The sequence below is a fragment of the Triticum urartu genome, chromosome 7 (assembly GCF_003073215.2).
Source record: "Triticum urartu cultivar G1812 chromosome 7, Tu2.1, whole genome shotgun sequence".
Taxonomy (NCBI): domain Eukaryota; kingdom Viridiplantae; phylum Streptophyta; class Magnoliopsida; order Poales; family Poaceae; genus Triticum; species Triticum urartu.
Genome location: NC_053028.1, coordinates 715,869,609 through 715,891,002, shown reverse-complemented (window position 1 = coordinate 715,891,002; position 21,394 = coordinate 715,869,609). Strand labels below are relative to the sequence as shown.

The window sequence follows — 21,394 nt, the reverse complement described above, 5'->3', positions numbered from 1 at the left end:
TTATCCAGAAAATTTGTACATAAGCAGCATGAGCCAAAGTCAGAATGGAAATATAGCTGTGTGGTGATGCTGATGATCCCAGTAAAGGAATGCCGATTTATTCTACTTTGTATGGTCCCTTCAACAGGGTCCTCTTTGCCTTGTAGGATTTTAAAACACAGGGAAAAAGGGGAAATGCATGCATATTAAAATGCTCCCTCTGTTCATAAACAGAATTATTAGAAATACAACAGATTTAAGGTCCCAATGGAAACCTACAATTTACAGCACCATTTGGAGTATATCAAACAGATCCAAAGCAGGAGCACCACTCAGCTGTGATACTCGTTGACAATCAGAGTATACTTCTTTGATGATGTGTTTGATGATGAGCTTTTCTTCAAATCATCCACCATCGTCTTCGTAAGTTCACTAGCTTTGTCATCAACTGTTAAGATTACATCCTGGAGCTTCTTAAGTTTGTCCATGCCATGAACACCTTCCAACCTTTTGAAGCGGAGTTCAAGCCTTCCGAGCAGCGGTGTACCCTTCTCTGAGAAGTTGAGTGATGGAAGCAGAGGCACAAATACACGAAGCAGTTTTAACTTGATGAATCCTCCATCTGGGAAAAAGATCTCTCCTCTTGAGTCAGATTTGTTTTTTTCGAGAATGGTTGCCATATCAGGATCCTTATTTGCGTCACTGATTGAAAAGGTCAGGGAAAACAGAGAATCTAGCTTGCTTAGGAGCGCCAGATTATCTGTCCGGAGAGCTGTCGCCGAAAGAGTTAATTTGATAAGTTCACTGAGACGCGGAAGCCATTCTGGGATTTTCATTAACTTGCCTGACAGCTCAAGACTTCTCAGGTCCAGTGGATGGGATGTCATAGAGTCCAGGGTGTTCAGGAAATCAGATGACTCGTCATCAATTATAAGACTTTGGAGTGAATAGCCGCTGAGGTACTGGATAGAGGAGAGTAATTCCTCGAACATCTTAACATCCTTGTGGAGCTTGTAAATGGCCAGCTTCCTCAACCTGGTGAAATGACGAAGGTCTGATGCAGCAGTTGACCCTTCGATAATCTCAATGCCTGATAATTGGCCTTTCATTGTTCCCTTGACATCCTTGGGAAGTTTCAGAGTTTTCCTTGTCCTCTTATCTCCACCAAGTATGTTATTTATTCGTTCCAGCTGACTGATACTTTTCGGGAGCTCTTGAATCTCCGTCTGCCTTACATCCAGAGTTTCCAAATACTTGAGATTCCCAATGTTTGACGGAAGTTTGCTGATATCTGTTGCTCGGAGGCTCAGATACTTGAGTAGAGTCATTTCACATATGTCCGAGACACTCACATGGCTTGCCTTAAAACCTCTGCAGCCTTCGAGGTCTAGTACTTGCACTATTCTGGCCTTGAATGACTTGAAACGCAGCTGCTCAAGGCTCCCAAACACAGTCAGTGATCGCACATGAGACAGGTTCATGCTATCTGCTTTCTTTGCATGTTTGGAGTCACTGTTGTGGAGAGAAAGCCTGCGGACTTTGTTGCTACGTGTTGTCATGGACCAGTAGCCACCAACCACGGTGACGAAATCCTCTTCGCCTGCCTTGGACATGATGTACTCAAGGATCATGTCATGGACTTGACAGGTCTTCACCCTCCCATCGCTGCTGTGCTCTACAGGCCGAATTATCTTCCTTTCAATCAGCTGATTAAAGCATGTCTCCGCAACATCCTCAACACTCAAACCCTGCTTCTCACTTACAAAGCCTTCCGCGATCCATCTCCTGATCAACCGCTTCCTACTAAATTTGCGACCCTTAGGGAAGATGCTTAAATACAGGGAGCAAGTTTTGAGGTCACTGGGCAAATCACTGTAGCAATAATTGATTATCCTCATAAAGTCCTCCGGTTTACGACATTTTTCTGGCTCTGGAAACAAAGAGTTACAGACATCAGTCCATGCAGTCTCGGTACTCAGCGGCTTGGATGCCACAAGACCTGCCATTCTAACAATAGCCAATGGCAAGCCGCCACACATTTCCCAAACTCTCTTTGGAACATTGCTCTCACTTGGTTGATTGGCTGCAGTATGCTTGCACTCCAACAAGCTGTCCTTAAACAACTTTTCAGACTCATCCCCGGAAAGAACATTAATTGGATAAAGATAATCGGCGTCTTCACGGGTATAACATGCTGTGGCGACAGCTTGAAACCGTGTAGTCACAATTATTCTGCTGCCTTTATCATTTCGAGGAAAATATTTCTTGATAATCTGCCAGGTAGGTGATGACCAGACATCATCAATTAACAGTAAGTACCTGCCAAAGAATAAGAGAAGAAAATGCATCAGAGGACAGCATATATTTCCATTGGGGGGTGGCTTACTCATGCTGCCGCCAACAAATTCAAATTTCGTTAATTAACCTTGGGTCTTGTATTGTCTTTTCTCTTTATTGGATTTACTCTATCTAAAAATTGGAAAGTTATCTCATATTTTAAGTTAAGCAAGATAAAACTTTTCTAACACTTCTTAATTATGTGTACCATTGAGCTGACATTGCCACCAGGAGCCATGCTAGGAAGTGTTGGGAGGTTGTAGTTAATACTACTTAGTAGAGCTCAACGTCAAGGTACCAATAGCTAGTTAGTTTCCTACTTTGAATTGTTATCTTCTTTTTGTGGATAGGGTTACTATTTTTAAATTCAAAAAACAGCATGCTAAAGGTTTGAAGACGACATTTGTTGCCTACACGGTGGCTTTAGTCTTTCTGTTGTATGAGTTTGTAAGGTCTTGTGTGAATAATTAATAAAGTGGTTGCATGCATCGTCCAGATGCAGAGGCCGGGGGTCCTCCTCCATTTCTAAAAAAAAAGGTTTGAAGACATTGTAACTTTTGGAGCACTTCAGTTACCTGCTTCTATTTAGACAAATTTTCCAGGTTCAGAACCTAGATGGTATATTATTTTACAAGATAGCTGAATTATGTGTGTGTAAAGTGTGGCAACCCATTGGAAAAATCCAAGACCCGCCACTGGCCTATAATCTAGATGGTGCATTATTTTAACTACCTCTATTTAGTAAAAATGTCCAGGTCTAGAATCTAGATGGTGTATTACTTTACAAGATAACTGTGGCAACCATTGGTAAAATCCAAGGCCCGCCACTGGCAAGCACAATATGATTATGCTGTTGGGGTTATGCTTTCCTAAAGTGCAAAGGAGATCCTAAAATGGGGTACACGATACCTTTTTGTGTTGAGGTAATTCTGCAGCTCTGTTTGTATGCCTTCATGCTTTTGGTTCTCCTCTTGTTGGTTTCGGGCCGGGGATAAAATTCGGCTCAATATGCTTTTGAGAATTGATTTATCCCCGGACAAGGTATCCGGGCTACAGTGGCCTTGATGCTCTTCGCTGCCAGCCTGCGGCTTGACTTGGCTAATTATGTTCATCAGGACCTCGTCAGGTTCAGAGTTCTGAGACACGGTGACCATTGCGCGGTGCTGAAACTGATCCCCAAAGTTGCGGTAGAGCGACTTGGCAATGGTGGTTTTCCCCACCCCACCAAATCCAACAATGTACAGCACTCCCAGCTGCTTCTTGCCATCATCATAGCCGATCCACTTCTCAAGGCGACCCAAGTCCTTCACCCCCACAGGCTCCTTGATGCTGATGAGCTGCCGGGTCGTCGCCTGATGCTCGGCGGCGAGGTATCCGGTGGCGCCGCTGGAGCTGCTCTTCTTCTTGCTGTTCTTGGGGTCGCGGACGCCGTATCTGCCGCGGCGCTCGCCCACATTCTGCGCCCGCTGCTTGAGCTCGGCAACCTGAACAGCGATGCTGCGGCGGAGGGACGCCGTCTGGATCTCGTACAGCACCCCCCTGACCGTGGAGAGCCAGCTGCTGCTCCGGGGGTCCGGGCGGAGGCCGTGGGAGAAGTCGTCGACGCAGTCCTCAATGTCGAAGGAGACCTCGCGGACCTGCTTCATCCAGTCCACCGTCTGGTCGTCGTGGCCGTCGGTGCCGCCGGCGCTGAGGTTGCTGAGGAAGGCCTGCATGCTGGCGAGCTCGTCGTTGATGAACTGGATGTCGCCGCGGACGCCGCGGATCAGGGCGTACTCGTCCGCAAGAAGCCCGCCTAGCTTGGTCAGCAGGGACTTGATGGTCGCTCCCGAGGCGCCCACGGCCAGCTCCATTGTATACCGCCGGCGGTAAAGTGCAGTACCAACTGACCACTCCCGGTCTTCAGCTAGCACCTAGTACCCAGTAAATCTCCATGGAAATCGCAGATCGCGGTCAAAGGCCCTGAGGGGAAAAACAAGATCTTTGACCGTATTAGAACTCGATTGACCCGACATTTCTCTTCTTGATTGAAGAAAATGAGAAGGAAGGAACAACGTACCGTCGGGCGGAGATCCAAGTGTCAGAAGAGAGCTAGCGGCGGCGGCCACCGGACTTCAAAACTCAAAACGACGACGACGGCCGCGGCGCCGGTGGATCCTAGGGAGGACGGGGAAATGAACAGGGAAGACGACGGCCGCGGTGCCGATATTTTTGCTGTGAAATAAAATGTCTAATTTACCCTCGTCAATTGCACACTCCGTGACTGATCAGCAAAAACCATTTCCCACACCCAAATAAGAGCATCTACATTTCAAACCCATCCCAAGCGCCCGGATGGACGGTCTGGTTAGTGACTGGTTAAGAAAATCCGTTCCAGACGGACACCTCGAACACCGAGCTGACCGGCATCGCTCATAACCAAAACAAATATGAGGCAGACATGGGCATGCCCGAGCGCGACCGCCACATCGGGCTGACGGCCGGGTCCCCCACAAAAACACTAAAAAACTTGGCGGTCTGGAATTTCGTCTCCTCCACGCTCCGGCGGGTTGCGTAGTGCCCCAACAAGGCTATTTAAGCCGGCCGCCGGCACCGAAACCCTAACATCCATATTTTTTCCCCGTCCGCGCCAAAAAACTTACCCCGAAATGTCCTTATAAATGATGATTGAGACAAGATTCCGCGTTTCTATAAGCCATACCACTTTGTTAATGGTTTATCATATAGTACTAGGAAACATGCCCATGCATTGCAATGCGAGAAAAAACATCACACCCTATAATCCAAAAAAGTATGGCTCAAGACCCACCCCTCCACATGTCTACGCCTCTATTTCAACACCACACCATAATGTCTTAGCTTATCCTCCTTCTCATGCTTGCCGACATTGCCCGTGGTATTCACCTAGTCACAACGTCTCTGAACATGCCCAATCCCAAGGAGATAAGCTCGGCCGCTACATTACACACATGTCACTGACTTGCGCCATTGCAAAAGAATGTTTAAACCTTAAAAATACTAATCTCATTGAGAAAAATGTGAGGGACACCATCCGCGAGTTACTTCCTAGCACAGCGTCTCCGCTTCGAAGGATATGTTTGTTGCCATGAATTAGGGTTTGATGGGTCCAGGAAGTGTGATAATAGATAGATAGATGTTGGGTTATTCGGGATGCCAATTCGAGACATGGGTTATGTGGGTGTATGAGTGAACTGTTGGCAATAAATGGATTTCTTTGGAAATGGACACATCAACTCCCACTAGTAGAAAACAGGGCTTTGCTTGGGGCCTGGTGATGACCCATAAGTATAGGGGATCTATCGTAGTCCTTTCGATAAGTAAGAGTGTCGAACCCAACGAGGAGCAGAAGGAAATGATAAGCGATTTTCAGCAAGGTATTTTTTGCAAGTACTGAAATAAGTGGTAACAGATAGTTTTGTGATAAGATAATTTGTAACGAGCAACAAGTAACAAAAGTAAATAAAGTGCAGCAAGGTGGCCCAATCCTTTTTATAACAAAGGACAAGCCTGGACAAACTCTTATATGGAGAAAAGCGCTCCCGAGGACACATGGGAATATCGTCAAGCTAGTTTTCATCACGTTCATATGATTCACGTTCAGTACTTTGATAATTTGATATGTGGGTGGACCGGTGCTTGGGTACTGTTCTTACTTGAACAAGCATCCCACTTATGATTAACCTCTATTGCAAGCATCCGCAACTACAACAAAAGTATTAAGGTAAACCTAACCATAGCATGAAACATATGGATCCAAATCAGCCCCTTACGAAGCAACGCATAAACTAGGGTTTAAGCTTATGTCACTCTAGCAACCCATTATCTACTTATTACTTCCCAATGCCCTCCTCTAGGCCCAAAAAATGGTGAAGTGTTATGTAGTCGACGTTCACATAACACCACTAGAGGATAGAAAACATACATCTCATCAAAATATCGAACGAATACCAAATTCACATGACTACTAATAGCAAGACTTCTCCCATGTCCTTAGGAACAAACGTAACTACTCACAAAGCATATTCATGTTCATAATCATAATCAGAGGGGTATTAATATGCATAAAGGATCTGAACATATGATCTTTCACCAAGTAAACCAACTAGCATCAACTACAAGGAGTAATCAACACTACTAGCAACCTACTAGTACCAATCCCGGACTTGGAGACAAGAATTGGATACAAGAGATGAACTAGGGTTTTGAGAGGAGATGGTGCTGGTGAATATGTTGATGGAGATTGTCCTCTCCCTATGAGAGGAGCGTTGGTGATGACGATGGCGATGATTTCCCCCTCCCGAAGGGAAGTGGCCCCGGCAGAACAGCTCTGCCGGAGCCCTAGATTGGTTCCGCCAAGGTTCCGCCTCGTGGCGGCGGAGTCTCGTCCCGAAAGGTTGCTTCTTATTTTTTTTTTCTTCACGAAAGACCTCATATAGCAGAAGATGGCCATCGGAGAGCCAACATGGGGCCCATGAGGCAGGGGGCGCGCCCAGGGGGGTAGGGCACGCCCCCACCCTCGTGGCCAGGTGGGTCCCCCTCTGGTGTACTTCTTCCGCTCAATATTTTTTATTATTTCCAAAAATGAGTTTCGTGGAGTTTCAGGACTTTTGGAGTTGTGCAGAATAGGTCTCCAATATTTGCTCCTTTTCCAGCCCAGAATTCCAGCTGCCTGCATTCTCCCTCCTTATGTAAACCTTGTAAAATAAGAGAGAATAGGCATACGTATTGTGACATAACGTGTAATAACAGCCCATAATTCAATAAATATCGATATAAAAGCATGATGCAAAATGGACGTATCAACTCCCCCAAGCTTAGACCTCGCTTGTCCTCAAGCGAAAGCCGATAACGATAAATATGTCCACATGTTTAGAGGTAGAGGTGTCGATAAAATAAAATACGGACATGAGGGCATCATGATTATTTTCATAACAACAACATATATAGATATTGTCATATGATTTCTTATGCTCAAGCAATAATATTATTCACAATGCAAAGTATGAATCAGAAACTTTATTGAGAACCAACAAACTATAATATCAGTCATTGAAGCAATTGCAATTTATCATAACATCAGAAAGAGTCTATGTTAGAGCTTTCTAGCAAGTCCACATACTCAACTATCATTTAGTCCTTCATAATTGCTAACACTCACGCAATACTTGTGGTTACGGAGTTTTAATCGGACACAGAGAAAGATAGGGGCTTATAGTTTCGCCTCCCAACCTTTTACCTCAAGGGTGATGTCAACAATAATAACTCATGCTAACCCATATCCAATTAGATATATATACCAGGATCTTCCAACATCCTGTGCTTGCCAAAGGATAAAAGGTAAAAAGGAAAGGTGAGGATCACCATGACTCTTGCATAAGATAGAAGATAATAATAAAAGATAGGCCCTTCGCAGAGGGAAGCAGAGGTTGCCATGCGCTTTCAGGGTTGGATGCACAAAATCTTAATGCGAAAGAACGTCACTTTATATTGCCACTTGTGATATGAACCTTTATTATGCAGTCCGTCGCTTTTATTTCTTCCACATCACAAGATCGTATAAAGCTTATTTCCTCCACACCAATCAATCATACATATTTAGAGAGCAATTTTTATTGCTTGCACCGATGACAACTTACTTGAAGGATCTTACTCAATCCATAGGTAGATATGGTGGACTCTCATGGCAAAACTGGGTTTAAGGGTATTTGGAAGCACAAGTAGTATCTCTACTTGGTGCTGAGAATTTGGCTAGCATGAGGGGGAAAGGCAAGCTCAACATGTTGGATGATCCATGACAATAAACTTTATCTCAGATATAAGAAAACATAACCCATTACGTTATCTTCCTTGTCCAACAAAACTCTTTAGCATGTCATATTTTAATGAGTGCTCCCAATCATAAAAGATTGCCACAATAGTATGTTTATATGTGAACCCCTCTTTCCTTATTACTTCCTATGAATTGCAACGATGACCAAAGCTATGCTTGTAAACTCTCAACAATGTTTAATCATCATACTCTTTCTGTGTGAAGTCATTACTCTCAATAAGATCAATATGAACTCTTTATTTCTTTTTATTCTTTTCTCTTTTCTTTTATTCACTCAAGATCATGGCAAAATAATCAAGCCCTTGACTCAACACTAATCTTTATTATATAGCTCACGGACTCGATTACATAGAGAGATCATAAAGCAAAAACTCAAAACTAGATCATGCCAAAACTTTATTCTACTAGATCAAGATACTACTAATAGGATCGAACTAAGAAAACGGTACATATAGGAGATGTGATGGTGATACGATACCGGGGCACCTCCCCCAAGCTTGGCAGTTGCCAAGGGGAGTGCCCATACCCATGTGGTTATATCTCCTTCGCTGGTGAGGAAATTAGTGATGATGATGGGTAGTCGCACATCGAGCGTAAGAGGTCCTCCAGCTTGCGGATAATGCCCTTGAGTGCAACAATATGCTCATTCAACAAAATATTTTCACATGTGAGATACTTATTTTGTATGCGAGCTAACTCAATCATCTTGAAAGCTTCGATCTCAGTTGGGGTAAGAAGGTTATGATCAAGTTGAAGGCTGTCTTCTGCTGCCGGAGCTTGATCCTCCATGGCCTTCTTGATCCCTTCATCCTTGTTGATCTCCATGGGTTGTTCCCTCTTCAGCTGTATCTTCATTAGCCAAGCATCATTGTCACCATTGTTGGAGGAGGGGGACGGCATGATGCCTGGCCTTGACAACCCTGACAGAGAACAGCTCGAAACAAAAATAGAGGATAATTGCGTAATACAGGAGTCAAAACCTTCGGGAGAATATATAATGAATTTTTTACCGACCAAAATACGTATCATGCAAGAAAACGGAGTCCGGAGAGCACACGAGGTGCCCACGAGGGACTACTTCTTTTTTTTTCTAAATATTCCAAAACAGAGAAATATTGCCTTAAAGTTTGTTTTGGAGTCGGTTTACTTACCGTACCACATACCTATTCCTTTTCGGAGTCTGGAACGTTCCGAAAAGTGTCCCTTATGCATTCCTCCAGGGTTACGGTTTCAATAATATTGGTTTCAACATTTATAGGCTTACCTGAGATATAATGTTTGATTCTTTGACCGTTTACCACCTTCGGATTTGTGCCTTCAAAATTGTTGATTTTTATGGCACCGGAACGATAGACCTCACCTCCTCGATAACGTAGGGTCCTTCCCATTTAGAGAGAAGTTTTCCTGCAAAAAATATTAAATGAGAGTTGTATAGCAATACATAATCACCTACATTAAACTCACACTTTTCTATCCTTTTGTCATGCCATCTTTTAACTTTTTCTTTAAACAATTTGGCATTTTCATAAGCTTGGGTTCTCCATTCATCAAGTGAGCTAATATCAAATAACCACTTCTCACCGGCAAGTTTGAAATCATAGTTGAGCTCTTTAATAGCCCAATATGCCTTATGTTCTAGTTCGAGAGGTAAGTGACATACTTTTCAATAAACCATTTTGTACGGAACATACCCATAGGATTTTTATAAGCAGTTCTATAGGCCCATAATGCATCATCAAGTTTCTTGGACCAATTCTTTCTAGACCTATTGACAGTCTTTTGCAGAATTAATTTGAGCTCTCTATTACTCAATTCCACTTGACTACTAGACTGTGGGTGATAAGGAGATGCAATTCTATGATTAACATCATACTTAGCAAGCATTTTGCGGAAAGCACCATGAATAAAATGTGAACCACCATCAGTCATTAAATATCTAGGGACTCCAAACCTCGGAAAAATAACTTCCTTAAGCATTTTAATAGAAGTGTTATGATCAGCACTACCAGTTGGAATAGCTTCTACCCACTTAGTAACATAATCAACAGCAACTAAAATATGTGTATATCCATTAGAGGGAGGAAAAGGTCCCATATAATCAAAGCCCCAAACATCAAATGGTTCAATGACAAGTGAATAATTCATAGGCATTTCTTGACGTCTACTAATATTTCCAATTCTTTGACATTCATCACAAGATAAGACAAACTTACGGGCATCCTTGAAGAGAGTAGGCCAATAAAAACCGGATTGCAATACCTTATGTGCAGTTCTATCTCCAGCGTGGTGTCCTCCATAAGCTTTGGAGTGACACTTGCGTAGGATCTGTTCCTGTTCATGCTCAGGTACACAACGTCTAATAACACCATCTACTCCTTCTTTATAAAGATGTGGGTCATCCCAAAAGTAATGTCTCAAATCATAGAAAAACTTTTTCTTTTGCTGGTATGTGAAACTAGGTGGTATAAATTTAGCAACAATATAATTAGCATATAATCAGCATACCACGGAGCAGTACGAGAAGTATTTATGACATTTAATTGCTCATTAGGAAAGTGCTACCTCTTGAGCACTGCGCTGGATTTCCCCGAAGAGGAGAGGATGATGCAGCAAAGTAGCGTAAGTATTTCCCTCAGTTTTTGAGAACCAAGGTATCAATCCAGTAGGAAGCTACACGCAAGTCCCTCGTACCTACACAAAAACAATAGCTCCTCGCAACCAACGTGATTAGGGGTTGTCAATCCCTTCACGGTCACTTACGATAGTGAGATCTGATAGAGATGATAGATAATATTTTTGGTATTTTTACTATAGAGATGCAAAGTGAAAAGTAAAAGGCAAAGTAAAAAGCAAAGCAATAATAAAGTGATGGAGATTGATATGATGAGAATAGACCCGGGGGCCATAGGTTTCACTAGTGGCTTCTCTCAAGAGCATAAGTATTCTACGGTGGGTGAACAAATTACTGTTGAGCAATTAACAGAACTGAGCATAGTTATGAGAATATCTAGGCATGATCATGTATATAAACATCACGTCCGTGACAAGTAGATCGAAACGATTCTGCATCTACTACGATTACTCCACTCATCGACCGCTATCCAGCATGCATCTAGAGTATTAAGTTAAAAACAGAGTAACGCTTTAAGTAAGATGACATGATGTAGAGAGATAAATTGATGCAATATGAAATAAACCCCATCTTATTATCCTCGATGGCAATGATACAATATGTGCCTTGCTGCCCCTTCTGTCACTGGGAAAGGACGCCGCAAGATCGAACCCAAAGCTAAGCACTTCTCCCATGGCAAGAACTACCAATCTAGTTGGCCAAACCAAACGGATAATTCGAAGAGACTTGCAAAGATAACCAATCATACATAAAAGAATTCAGAGAAGATTCAAATATTATTCATAGATAGACTTGATCATAAACCCACAATTCATCGATCTCAACAAACACACCGCAAAAAGAAGAAGATTACATTGAATAGATCTCCACAAGAGAGGGGGAGAACATTGTATTGAGATCCAAAAAGAGAGAAGAAGTCGTCTAGCTAATAACTATGGACCCGAAGGTCTGAGGTAAACTACTCACACTTCATCGGAGAAGCTATGATGATGTAGAAGCCCTCCGTGATGACGGCCCTCTCCGGCGGAGCTCCGGAACAGGCCCCAAGATGGGATCTCGTGGATACAGAAAGTTGCGGCGGTGGAATTAGATTTTTGGCTCCGTATCTGATCGTTTGGGGGTACGTAAGTATATATAGGAGGAAGGAGTACGTCGGTGGAGCAACAGGGGGCCCACGAGGCAGGGGGCGCGCCCCCCACCCTCGTGACCGCCTCTTTTGTTCCTTGGAGTAGGGTCCAAGTCTCCTGGATCACGTTCGGTGATAAAATCACGTTCCCGAAGGTTTCGTTCTGTTTGGACTCCGTTTGATATTCTGTTTCTCCGAAACACTGAAATAGGCAAAAAAACAACAATTCTGGGCTGGGCCTCCATTTAATAGGTTAGTCCCAAAAATAATATAAAAGTGGAAAATAAAGCCCAATATAGTCCAAAACAGTAGATAATATAGCATGGAGCAATCAAAAATTATAGATACGTTGGAGACGTATCAGAAAGCTATCATCAATGGGTAGTTGGTCATCAAGAACATTCTCTAACCTAGACAAGTTGTCTGCAACGGGGTTCTCAGCTCCCTTTCTATCAACAATATGCAAATCAAATTCTTGTAGCAAGAGAACCCATCTAATAATTCTAGGTTTAGCATCTTTCTTTTCCATAAGATATTTAATAGCAGCATGATCCGTGTGAATAGTTACTTTAGAATCAACAATATAAGGTCTGAACTTATCACAAGCAAATACAACTGCTAAGAATTCCTTTTCAGTAGTAGCATAATTTCTTTGAGCATTGTCTAGAGTTTTACTAGCATAATGAATAACATTTAATTTCTTATCAACTCTTTGCCCTAAAACAACACCTATAGCATAATCACTAGCATCACACATAATTTCGAAGGGTAAATTCCAATCAGGTGGCTGAACAATAGGTGCAGAGATCAATGCTTTCTTAAGTATTTCAAATGCTTCTACACAATCATCATCAAAGATAAATGGTATATCTTTTTGTAATAAATTAGTCAGAAGCCGAGAAATTTTTGAGAAGTCCTTAATGAACCTCCTATAAAATCCGGCGTGACCAAGGAAACTTCTTATACCTTTGATGTCCTTGGGACATGGCATCTTTTTAATAGCATCAACCTTGGCTTTATCAACTTCAATACCTCTTTCAGAAACTTTATGCCCCAAGACAATACCTTCATTAACCATAAAGTGGCACTTTTCCCAGTTCAAGACAAGATTAGTTTCTTCACATCTTTGCAAAACTCGATCAAGGTTTCTCAAGCAATCATCAAAAGAGGATCCATAGACGGAAAAGTCGTCCATGAAAACCTCACAAATCTTTTCACAAAAGTCGGAGAATATAGCCATCATGCATCTTTGAAAGGTAGCAGGTGCATTGCATAAACCAAAAGGCATACGTCTATAAGCAAAAGTTGTTGGGGAACATAGTAATTTCAAAAAAAATTCCTACGCACACGCAAGATCATGGTGATGCATAGCAACGAGAGGGGAGAGTGTGTCCACATACCCTCGTAGACCGAAAGCGGAAGTGTTAGCACAACGCGGTTGATGTAGTCGTACGTCTTCACGATCCGACCGATCAAGTACCGAACGCACGGCACCTCCGAGTTTAGCACACGTTCAGCCCGATGACGTCCCTCAAACTCCGATCCAGCCGAGTGTTGAGGGAGAGTTTCGTCAGCACGACGGCGTGGTGACGATGTTGATGTTCTACCGACGCAGGGCTTCGCCTAAGCACCGCAACGATATTATCGAGGTGGATTATGGTGGAGGAGGGCACCGCACACGGCTAAAAGATCAAACAGATCAATTGTTGTGTCTTTGGGGTGCCCCCTTGCCCTCGTATATAAAGGAGCAAGGGGAGGAGGTGGCCGGCCAAGGAGGGCGCGCCAAGGGGGGAGTCCTACTCCCACTGGGAGTAGGACTCCTCCTTTCCTTGTTGGAATAGGAGAAGGGAAGGGAGAAGGAGAAGAAAGGAAGGCCCCCCCTCTCTAGTCCAATTCGGACCAGCCCATGGGGAGGGGTGCGGCCACCCTTTGGGGCCTTTCTCTCCTTTTCCCGTATGGCCCATTAAGGCCCAATACGAATTCCCGTAACTCTCTGGTACTCCGAAAAATACCCGAATCACTCGGAACCTTTCCGATGTCCGAATATAGTCGTCCAATATATCGATCTTTACGTCTCGACCATTTCGAGACTCCTCGTCATGTCCCCGATCTCATCCGGGACTCCGAACTACCTTTGGTACATCAAATCACATAAACTCATAATATAACCGTCATCGAACTTTAAGCGTGTGGACCCTACGGGTTCGAGAACTATGTAGACATGACCGAGACACATCTCCGATCAATAACCAATAGCGGAACCTGGATGCTCATATTGGCTCCCACATATTCTACGAAGATCTTTATCGGTCAAACCGCATAACAACATACATTGTTCCCTTTGTCATCGGTATGTTACTTGCCCGAGATTCGATCGTCGGTATCTCAATACCTAGTTCAATCTCGTTACCGGCAAGTCTCTTTACTCGTTCCGTAATACATCATCCCGCAACTAACTCATTACTTGCAATGCTTGCAAGGCTTATAGTGATGTGCATTACCGAGTGGGCCCAGAGATACCTCTCCGACAATCGGAGTGACAAATCCTAATCTCGAAATACGCCAACCCAACAAGTACCTTCGGAGACACCTATAGAGCACCTTTATAATCACCCAGTTACGTTCTGACATTTGGTAGTACACAAAGTGTTCCTCCGGTAAACGGGAGTTGCATAATCTCATAGTCATAGGAACATGTATAAGTCATGAAGAAAGCAATAGCAGAATACTTAACGATCGTGTGCTAAGCTAACGGAATGGGTCAAGTCAATCACATCAATCTCCTAATGATGTGATCCCATTAATCAAATGACAACTCATGTCTATGGCTAGGAAACATAACCATCTTTGATTAACGAGCTAGTCAAGTATAGGCATACTAGTGACACTTTGTTTGTCTATGTATTCACACAAGTATTATGTTTCCGATTAATACAATTCTAGTATGAATAATAAACATTTATCATGATATAAGCAAATAAATAATAACTTTATTATTGCCTCTAGGGCATATTTCCTTCATTCTCCCACTTGCACTAGAGTCAATAATCTAGTTCACATCGCCATGTGATTTAACATCAATAGTTCACATCTTTATGTGGTTAACACCCATAGTTCACATCGACATGTGACCAACACCCAAAGGGTTTACTAGAGTCAGTAATCTAGTTCACATCCCTATGTGATTAACACCCAAAGAGTACTAAGGTGTGATCATGTTTTGCTTGTGAGATAATTTTAGTCAACAGGTCTGTCACATTCAGATCCGTAAGTATTTTGCAAATTTCTATGTCTACAATGCTCTGCACGGAGATACTCTAGCTAATTGCTCCCACTTTCAATATGTATCTAGACCGAGACTTAGAGTCATCTAGATTGGTGTCAAAACTTGCATCGACGTAACTCTTTACGACGAACCTTTTGTCACTTCCATAATCGAGAAACATATCCTTATTCCACTAAGGATAATTTTGACCGTTGTCCAGTGATCTACTCCTAGATCACTATTGTACTCCCTTGCCGAACTCAGTGGTAGGGTATGCAATAGATCTGGTACACAACATGGCATACTTTATAGAACCTATGCCTGAGGCATAGGGAATGACTTTCATTCTCTTTCTATCTTCTGCCGTGGTCGGGCTTTGAGTCTTACTCAATTTCACACCTTGTAACACAGGCAAGAAACTCTTTCTTTGACTGTTCCATTTTGAACTACTTCAAAATCTTGTCAAGGTATGTACTCATTGAAAAAACTTATCAAGCGTCTTGATCTATCTCTATAGATCTTGATGCTCAATATGTAAGCAGCTTCACCGAGGTCCTTTTTTGAAAAACTCCTTTCAAATACTCCTTTATGCTTTGCAGAATAATTCTACATTATTTCCGATCAATCAATATGTCGTTCACATATACTTATCAGAAATGTTGTAGTGCTCCCACTCACTTTCTTGTAAATACAGGCTTCACCGCAAGTCTGTACAAAACTATATGCTTTGATCAACTTATCAAAGCGTATATTCCAACTCCGAGATGCTTGCACCAGTCCATAGATGGATCGCTGGAGCTTGCATATTTTGTTAGCACCTTTAGGATTGACAAAACCTTCTGGTTGCATCATATACAACTCTTCTTTAATAAATCCATTAAGGAATGCAGTTTTGTTTATCCACTTGCCATATTTCATAAAAGGCGGAAATTGTTAACATGATTCGGACAGACTTAAGCATAGATACGAGTGAGTATCACTACTAGAAAAAGGGCTATAGATGGGATTGACACTAATGGCGCACCAGACAAGCGGTGCGCCATTAGTATATACTAATGGCGCACCACCTTCTGATACGCCATTAGAGTTGAAACTACTAATGGCGCACCTGGCCCAGGGTGCGCCATTAGTATCAATTTTTTTTGAACTAGTGCGCCTGTCCAAACATACTAATGGCGCATCCAGACACAGTGCGCCATTACTAGTTGTAACTAGTAATGGCGCACCTGTCGGAAAGTGCGCCACTAATGTTGTTTTTTTATTCCTTTTTTTTTGCAAAACTGCTAATGGCGCACTGTTCCACCGTGCGCCATTACTAGTTTAAACTAGTAATGGCGCACTGTGGGACAGTGTGCCATTAGTATGTTTTTTTGCAAAACTACTAATGGCACACCACCAGAAGGTGCGCCATTAGTAACCTGGATTACTAATGACGCATTTAGAGTTGGTGCGCCATTAGTAAGTGGGCAGCAACAAGATATTTTGGACAGCCTCTCCTACCCACACTCACTTTCTCCCCACTTCATTCTCTCCACCTCCTCCTTGTCTCGGGTGCCTCCTCTTTTTCACCTCATTTCCATCATAGATTCATTCAAATTAAGTGGTTAAATTACCTTGTTTTGACAGGTAAGTAAGGGGGGAAGCTATATTTACGTTGTTCTCCCTACAACAATGTGCACATGCACTTTTTATGGCCTAGCTAGATCTATGTATGTTCGTGGTGTTGCATATGTTTGTGGTATTGCATATGTGTTTGTGTTTGGAGGTGTACCGGTATTTGAAATGCGATAGTTGCCAATATTTTGCCGGAATGTTGATTCATTTCCGTTTCGGCGAGAATTTTGGCATTAAGCATTCTTTTTGGTCCTATTTTAGGGAAAGTCATGCCAAATTTTTTCTTGGTTCTAAAATATCGTTTTGCTCTACCCCGCAGGCGACCATGGTCCGCACGATGACCGAAGGCATCGTGAATAGGTTTTTGAGGTCCGTGAAGGCCGAGATGCTTCAAAAGAACGAGACGGAGATAAGATGGCCGTGTCCAAGATGCAAGCTGAAGAGCCTTATTGCGGACCCGGATTCCGGGCAGGTGCGGGACCACGTGCTCTTGCGTGGTTTCATGGATGGCTATCGGTGGCAAGGTGATGAAGATGACTACGAAGTCGTCCATGGGGGCCGGGCAAGAAATGAGGAAGGGCAGCAAGACAACCACCGCGGCTCGGGCGGGCGAGAAGACGAAGAATCCCCAGGAGATGATCACGACGGTGATGCTGTACACAGTCATCATGTAGAAGATGCAGTACATGATGATGAGGAAGATGCCGGAGCAGACGACGGGCATGATCATGAAGATGATGATGCCGGCGGAGCAGACGACGCTGGACCATCGATAGGCTGGGTGCAGGACCCTCATATTCAAGAGCTGCTTCTCAAGCAGACGGATAACGCAAGAGCTGCCGCCCGAGAGAAAGCCAAGATGGATCAACTTGAGTTAGATGCGGTTACTCCATTGTATGAAGGATGCAGGCCCGAGGATACCCGCCTGAAAGTAACGCTCATGGCTCTGGAGATGAAGGTAAAACACAAAATGACCGACGCATGCTTCGACGAGAACATGTCATTCTGGCACGAGCGTCTTCCCAAGGGGAAGAAGTGCCCGACCAGTTTGGAGGAGGTGAAGAAAATCGTGTGTCCTCTGGATTTACCGCACGTGAAATACCATGTGTGCATGAAAAATTGCATCATTTATCGGGACGAGCATGCGGAGTCTACCATATGTCCGGTGTGCGGCGTCACTCGATACAAGAAGAGGAAGAAAGCTCCTCAAAAAGTGGTGTGGTACTTTCCGATCACTCCTCGTCTGCAGCGGTATTTTGCGGACCCTAAGGTAGCAAAGCTCCTGCGTTGGCACGCGGATAGGGAGGAGAAGAAGCGAGAAGATGACGCAAATGATCCGGAGATAGATAAAAAAGACAAGATGCTGAGTCACCCTAAGGATGCGAGCCAGTGGCAAGCGTTGAACTTCGAAGACCTAGAATTTGGGAACGATCCAAGGAACATCGTGCTGGGCGCGAGCACCGATGGAGTCAATCCGTTTGGCAGCTAGAGAAGCACACATAGCACCTGGCCTGTGTTTGTGTGGATGTACAACCTTCCCCCTGGTTGTGCATGAAGAGGAAGTACATTCACATGAGTATGCTAATTGAAGGACCGAAACAACCAGGGAACGACATCAATCTGTATCTGGGGCTGCTGAAAGAGGAGCTTGACATGCTGTGGAAAACGCCAGCCAATACGTGGGACGCCGCAGAGAAAGAATATTTCCCTATGAGCCGCGCTGCTCACGACGGTGCACGACTATCTCGGTTACGGATATGTCACGGGGCAGGTGGTCCACGGATTTTCTGGATGCCTCAGGTGCATGGATGACACAACGTATCGCCAGCTAGATAGAGATCCCGGGTCTTCGAAAACCTTGTTCATGGGACATCGAAGGTGGCTTCGCGACGATGACCTGTGGAGAAAACGCAAGGATCTGTTCGATGGTGAAACCAAACCCTGAGGACGCCCGCGTACGAGGAGCGGCGAGGAAATAGACGAGCTGTTGAAAAATTGGAAAGACTGCCCATTGCCAGGAAAGAAGCAAAAGGCGCCAGAGCCGGGAAAGAAGCGAAAGGCGCCAGAGCCGCTGCTGAAGGTATGGAAAACGAGGTCTGTTTTCTGGGACTTGCCGTACTGGAAGATCCACCGTGTGCCTCACAGCCTTGATGTCATGCATATCACGAAGAACGTGTGCGAGAGTCTGCTTGGTACCCTGCTCAACATGCCAGAGAGGACCAAAGATGGGCCGAAAGCAGGGGCAGACTTGAAATCAATGGGCATCAGGCAGGAGCTTCACGCTATATATGATGATTATGATGATGATGATGATGATGAGGCGAAGCAGGACACGGAAAGTCGTCGCAAAGGCAAAAAGGCCAAGAAGACCGGAAATGACTACCCTCCCGCGTGCTTCACTCTAAGTCAGGAGGAGATCGAGCAGTTTTTCACCTGCCTCGTAGGAGTAAAACTTCCTTACGGTTACGCGGGGAAGATAAGCAGATACCTAGACCCAGCGAAGCTGAAGTTCAGCGGGATGAAGTCTCACGACTGTCACGTGCTGATGACGCAGATACTTCCAGTTGCAATCCGTGGGATCATGGACGCGCACGTCCGTGAAACCCTATTTGGCCTATGCAACTTTTTCGACGTCATCTCTCGGAAGTCTGTTGGCGTGAGGCAACTCAGAAGGCAACAGGAAGAGATCGTGGTGATACTATGCGAGCTTGAGATGTACTTCCCGCCCGCATTCTTCGACGTTATGGTGCATCTGCTGGTCCATATCGTGGACGATATCATCCAACTCGGGCCGACGTTCCTGCACAGCATGATGCCGTTCGAAAGGATGAATGGTGTCATCAAAGGATACGTTCGCAACATGTCACGTCCAGAGGGAAGCATAGCCAGGGGCTTTCTGACCGAAGAGTGCATCTCCTACTGCACGAATTATCTAGGCATCGAGAACCCCGTTGGTCTGCCCGTCAACAGGCACCTCGGCAGGCTCGCTGGATGGGGTCACCGTGAGGGTCACCGCGAAATGCATGTCGACTTCGAGGGTCGACTCACCGACTTTGAAAGAGCAAACCTAGTCGCGCTACAACACATAGACGTGGTCGATCCTTGGGTGGTAGAGCACAAAACCTTTATTAAGAAGATGTACAATGACCGAGGCCAACAGAGGACGGACGGAGATATAATCAAAGAGCACAACTCATGTTTCACGCGTTGGTTCAAGCAGAAGCTTCTGTCGTACCCTTTACATGAGGATTCTTCCGCGGAAGAACAACTCATATTCGCCTTGTCACAGGGCGCCGAGCACAACCTAATGACCTATGAGGCGTACGATATCAACTGCTACATATTCTACACCGAGGCCAAGGACATGAAGAGCGATGGTTATCAGAACTCCGGGGTAACGATGGAATCCTACACCGGTAACGACAAGGACAGATACTACGGAAGGATCGAGGAGATCTGGGAGCTGAGCTACGCTGGAGAGAAGGTCCCGATGTTCCGTGTCAGATGGGCGAAGAGCGTCCTAAAAGAAGACCGGTATTTCACCACCATGGTTATACCCGAAGCCAAATCCAAGACCGCGGGCGCAAACGTCATCGCGAAAAATGAGCCATGGGTACTGGCTTCCCAAGTGGACCAATGCTTCTTCATTACCGACCCGTCAAAGCCCAGTCGTGTTGTCGTGAGGAGAGGCAAAAGGAAGATCATCGGAATGGATGGAGTAGCCAATGAGCAAGACTTCGACAAGTACGGCGACCCGAGGATCGAACATGACGACGATGATGAAGTAGCAGCATACACCACAAGAAGAAGCATGACCACCCTACCTAAAGGACGTCCGTTCCACAGAAGAACTCCATTTGCGAAAAAGAAGGGAAAGAAGATTGTGAAGAGATAGCTAGCTAAGATCGATTGTATTTAAATCGTAGCCTTCATTTCTCGATTGTATTTCATGGGCACTTTTTGAACTATCATGAATATTTTTAAATTTCATGGACACTCAATCTCGATCCCCCTCCATCTCGATCGCTATCCCACCTCGCCAGATCCGGTCCCCCTCGCCGCCGAGCACCCCCCGGTCCACCGGCCGCCGCCGCCGACCCCCCGCACCCTCGATTCCCCTACTCAACCGCCGCCGCCGACCCCCCGCACCCCGTGCACCCTCCCCCGCTCCACCGGCATTACTGTTTGATGATATTTTTTAAAAAAATATTACTGTCTTATAAAAAAATATTACTGTTATGATTTAAACAAGTTTGAACATATTTAAACACAAATAAGTATCAAACAACATTTTAAATGCATAAAAAAATTGTGGAGCTTGGGAATCGATCCCAGGACCTCCTAGTGTGAGAACTGGCTGCTGACCAGTCGAGCTAGTAGAGGGAACTTGGTGTGGATCAGGTCAGGTGGAAGATAACCTGTTGGCTCGAGCATAAATAAAAAAAATACTAATGGCGTACCACCCCTCGGTGCGCCATTAGTATGGATGTACTTATGGCGCACCGAGGGGTGGTGCGCCATTAGTATTGTGCCGCCCCCATCCATATTTCCTCCCCGGCCCAAACCTATCCCCTCTCTCTCCCTCGCCCT

General features: G+C 44.5%; 1 protein-coding gene across 1 annotated transcript; it reads right to left on the bottom strand.

Annotated features, from left to right (window-relative positions):
- Positions 1 to 82: 82 nt before the first annotated feature.
- On the bottom strand, positions 83 to 4,592 carry LOC125524922 (disease resistance protein Pik-2-like). Its single transcript, XM_048689945.1, has 3 exons — positions 4,376 to 4,592; positions 3,226 to 4,278; positions 83 to 2,298 (listed from the first exon to the last, which is right to left on the bottom strand). The coding sequence occupies exons 2-3, from the start codon at positions 4,167 to 4,169 to the stop codon at positions 312 to 314; spliced, it is 2,931 nt and encodes a 976-aa protein (XP_048545902.1). The 5' UTR covers positions 4,170 to 4,278; positions 4,376 to 4,592; the 3' UTR covers positions 83 to 311.
- Positions 4,593 to 21,394: the final 16,802 nt, after the last annotated feature.

What these genes read in the sequence shown, in the direction of transcription:
- LOC125524922 (XM_048689945.1), bottom strand. Translation starts at nt 4,169, where the DNA reads ATGGAGCTGGCCGTGGGCGCCTCGGGAGCGACCATCAAGTCCCTGCTG. An exon ending in AATTACCTCAACACAAAAAG is followed by an intron (nt 2,299 to 3,225) that starts GTATCGTGTACC and finishes ATTCTTTGGCAG; the next exon opens with GTACTTACTGTTAATTGATG.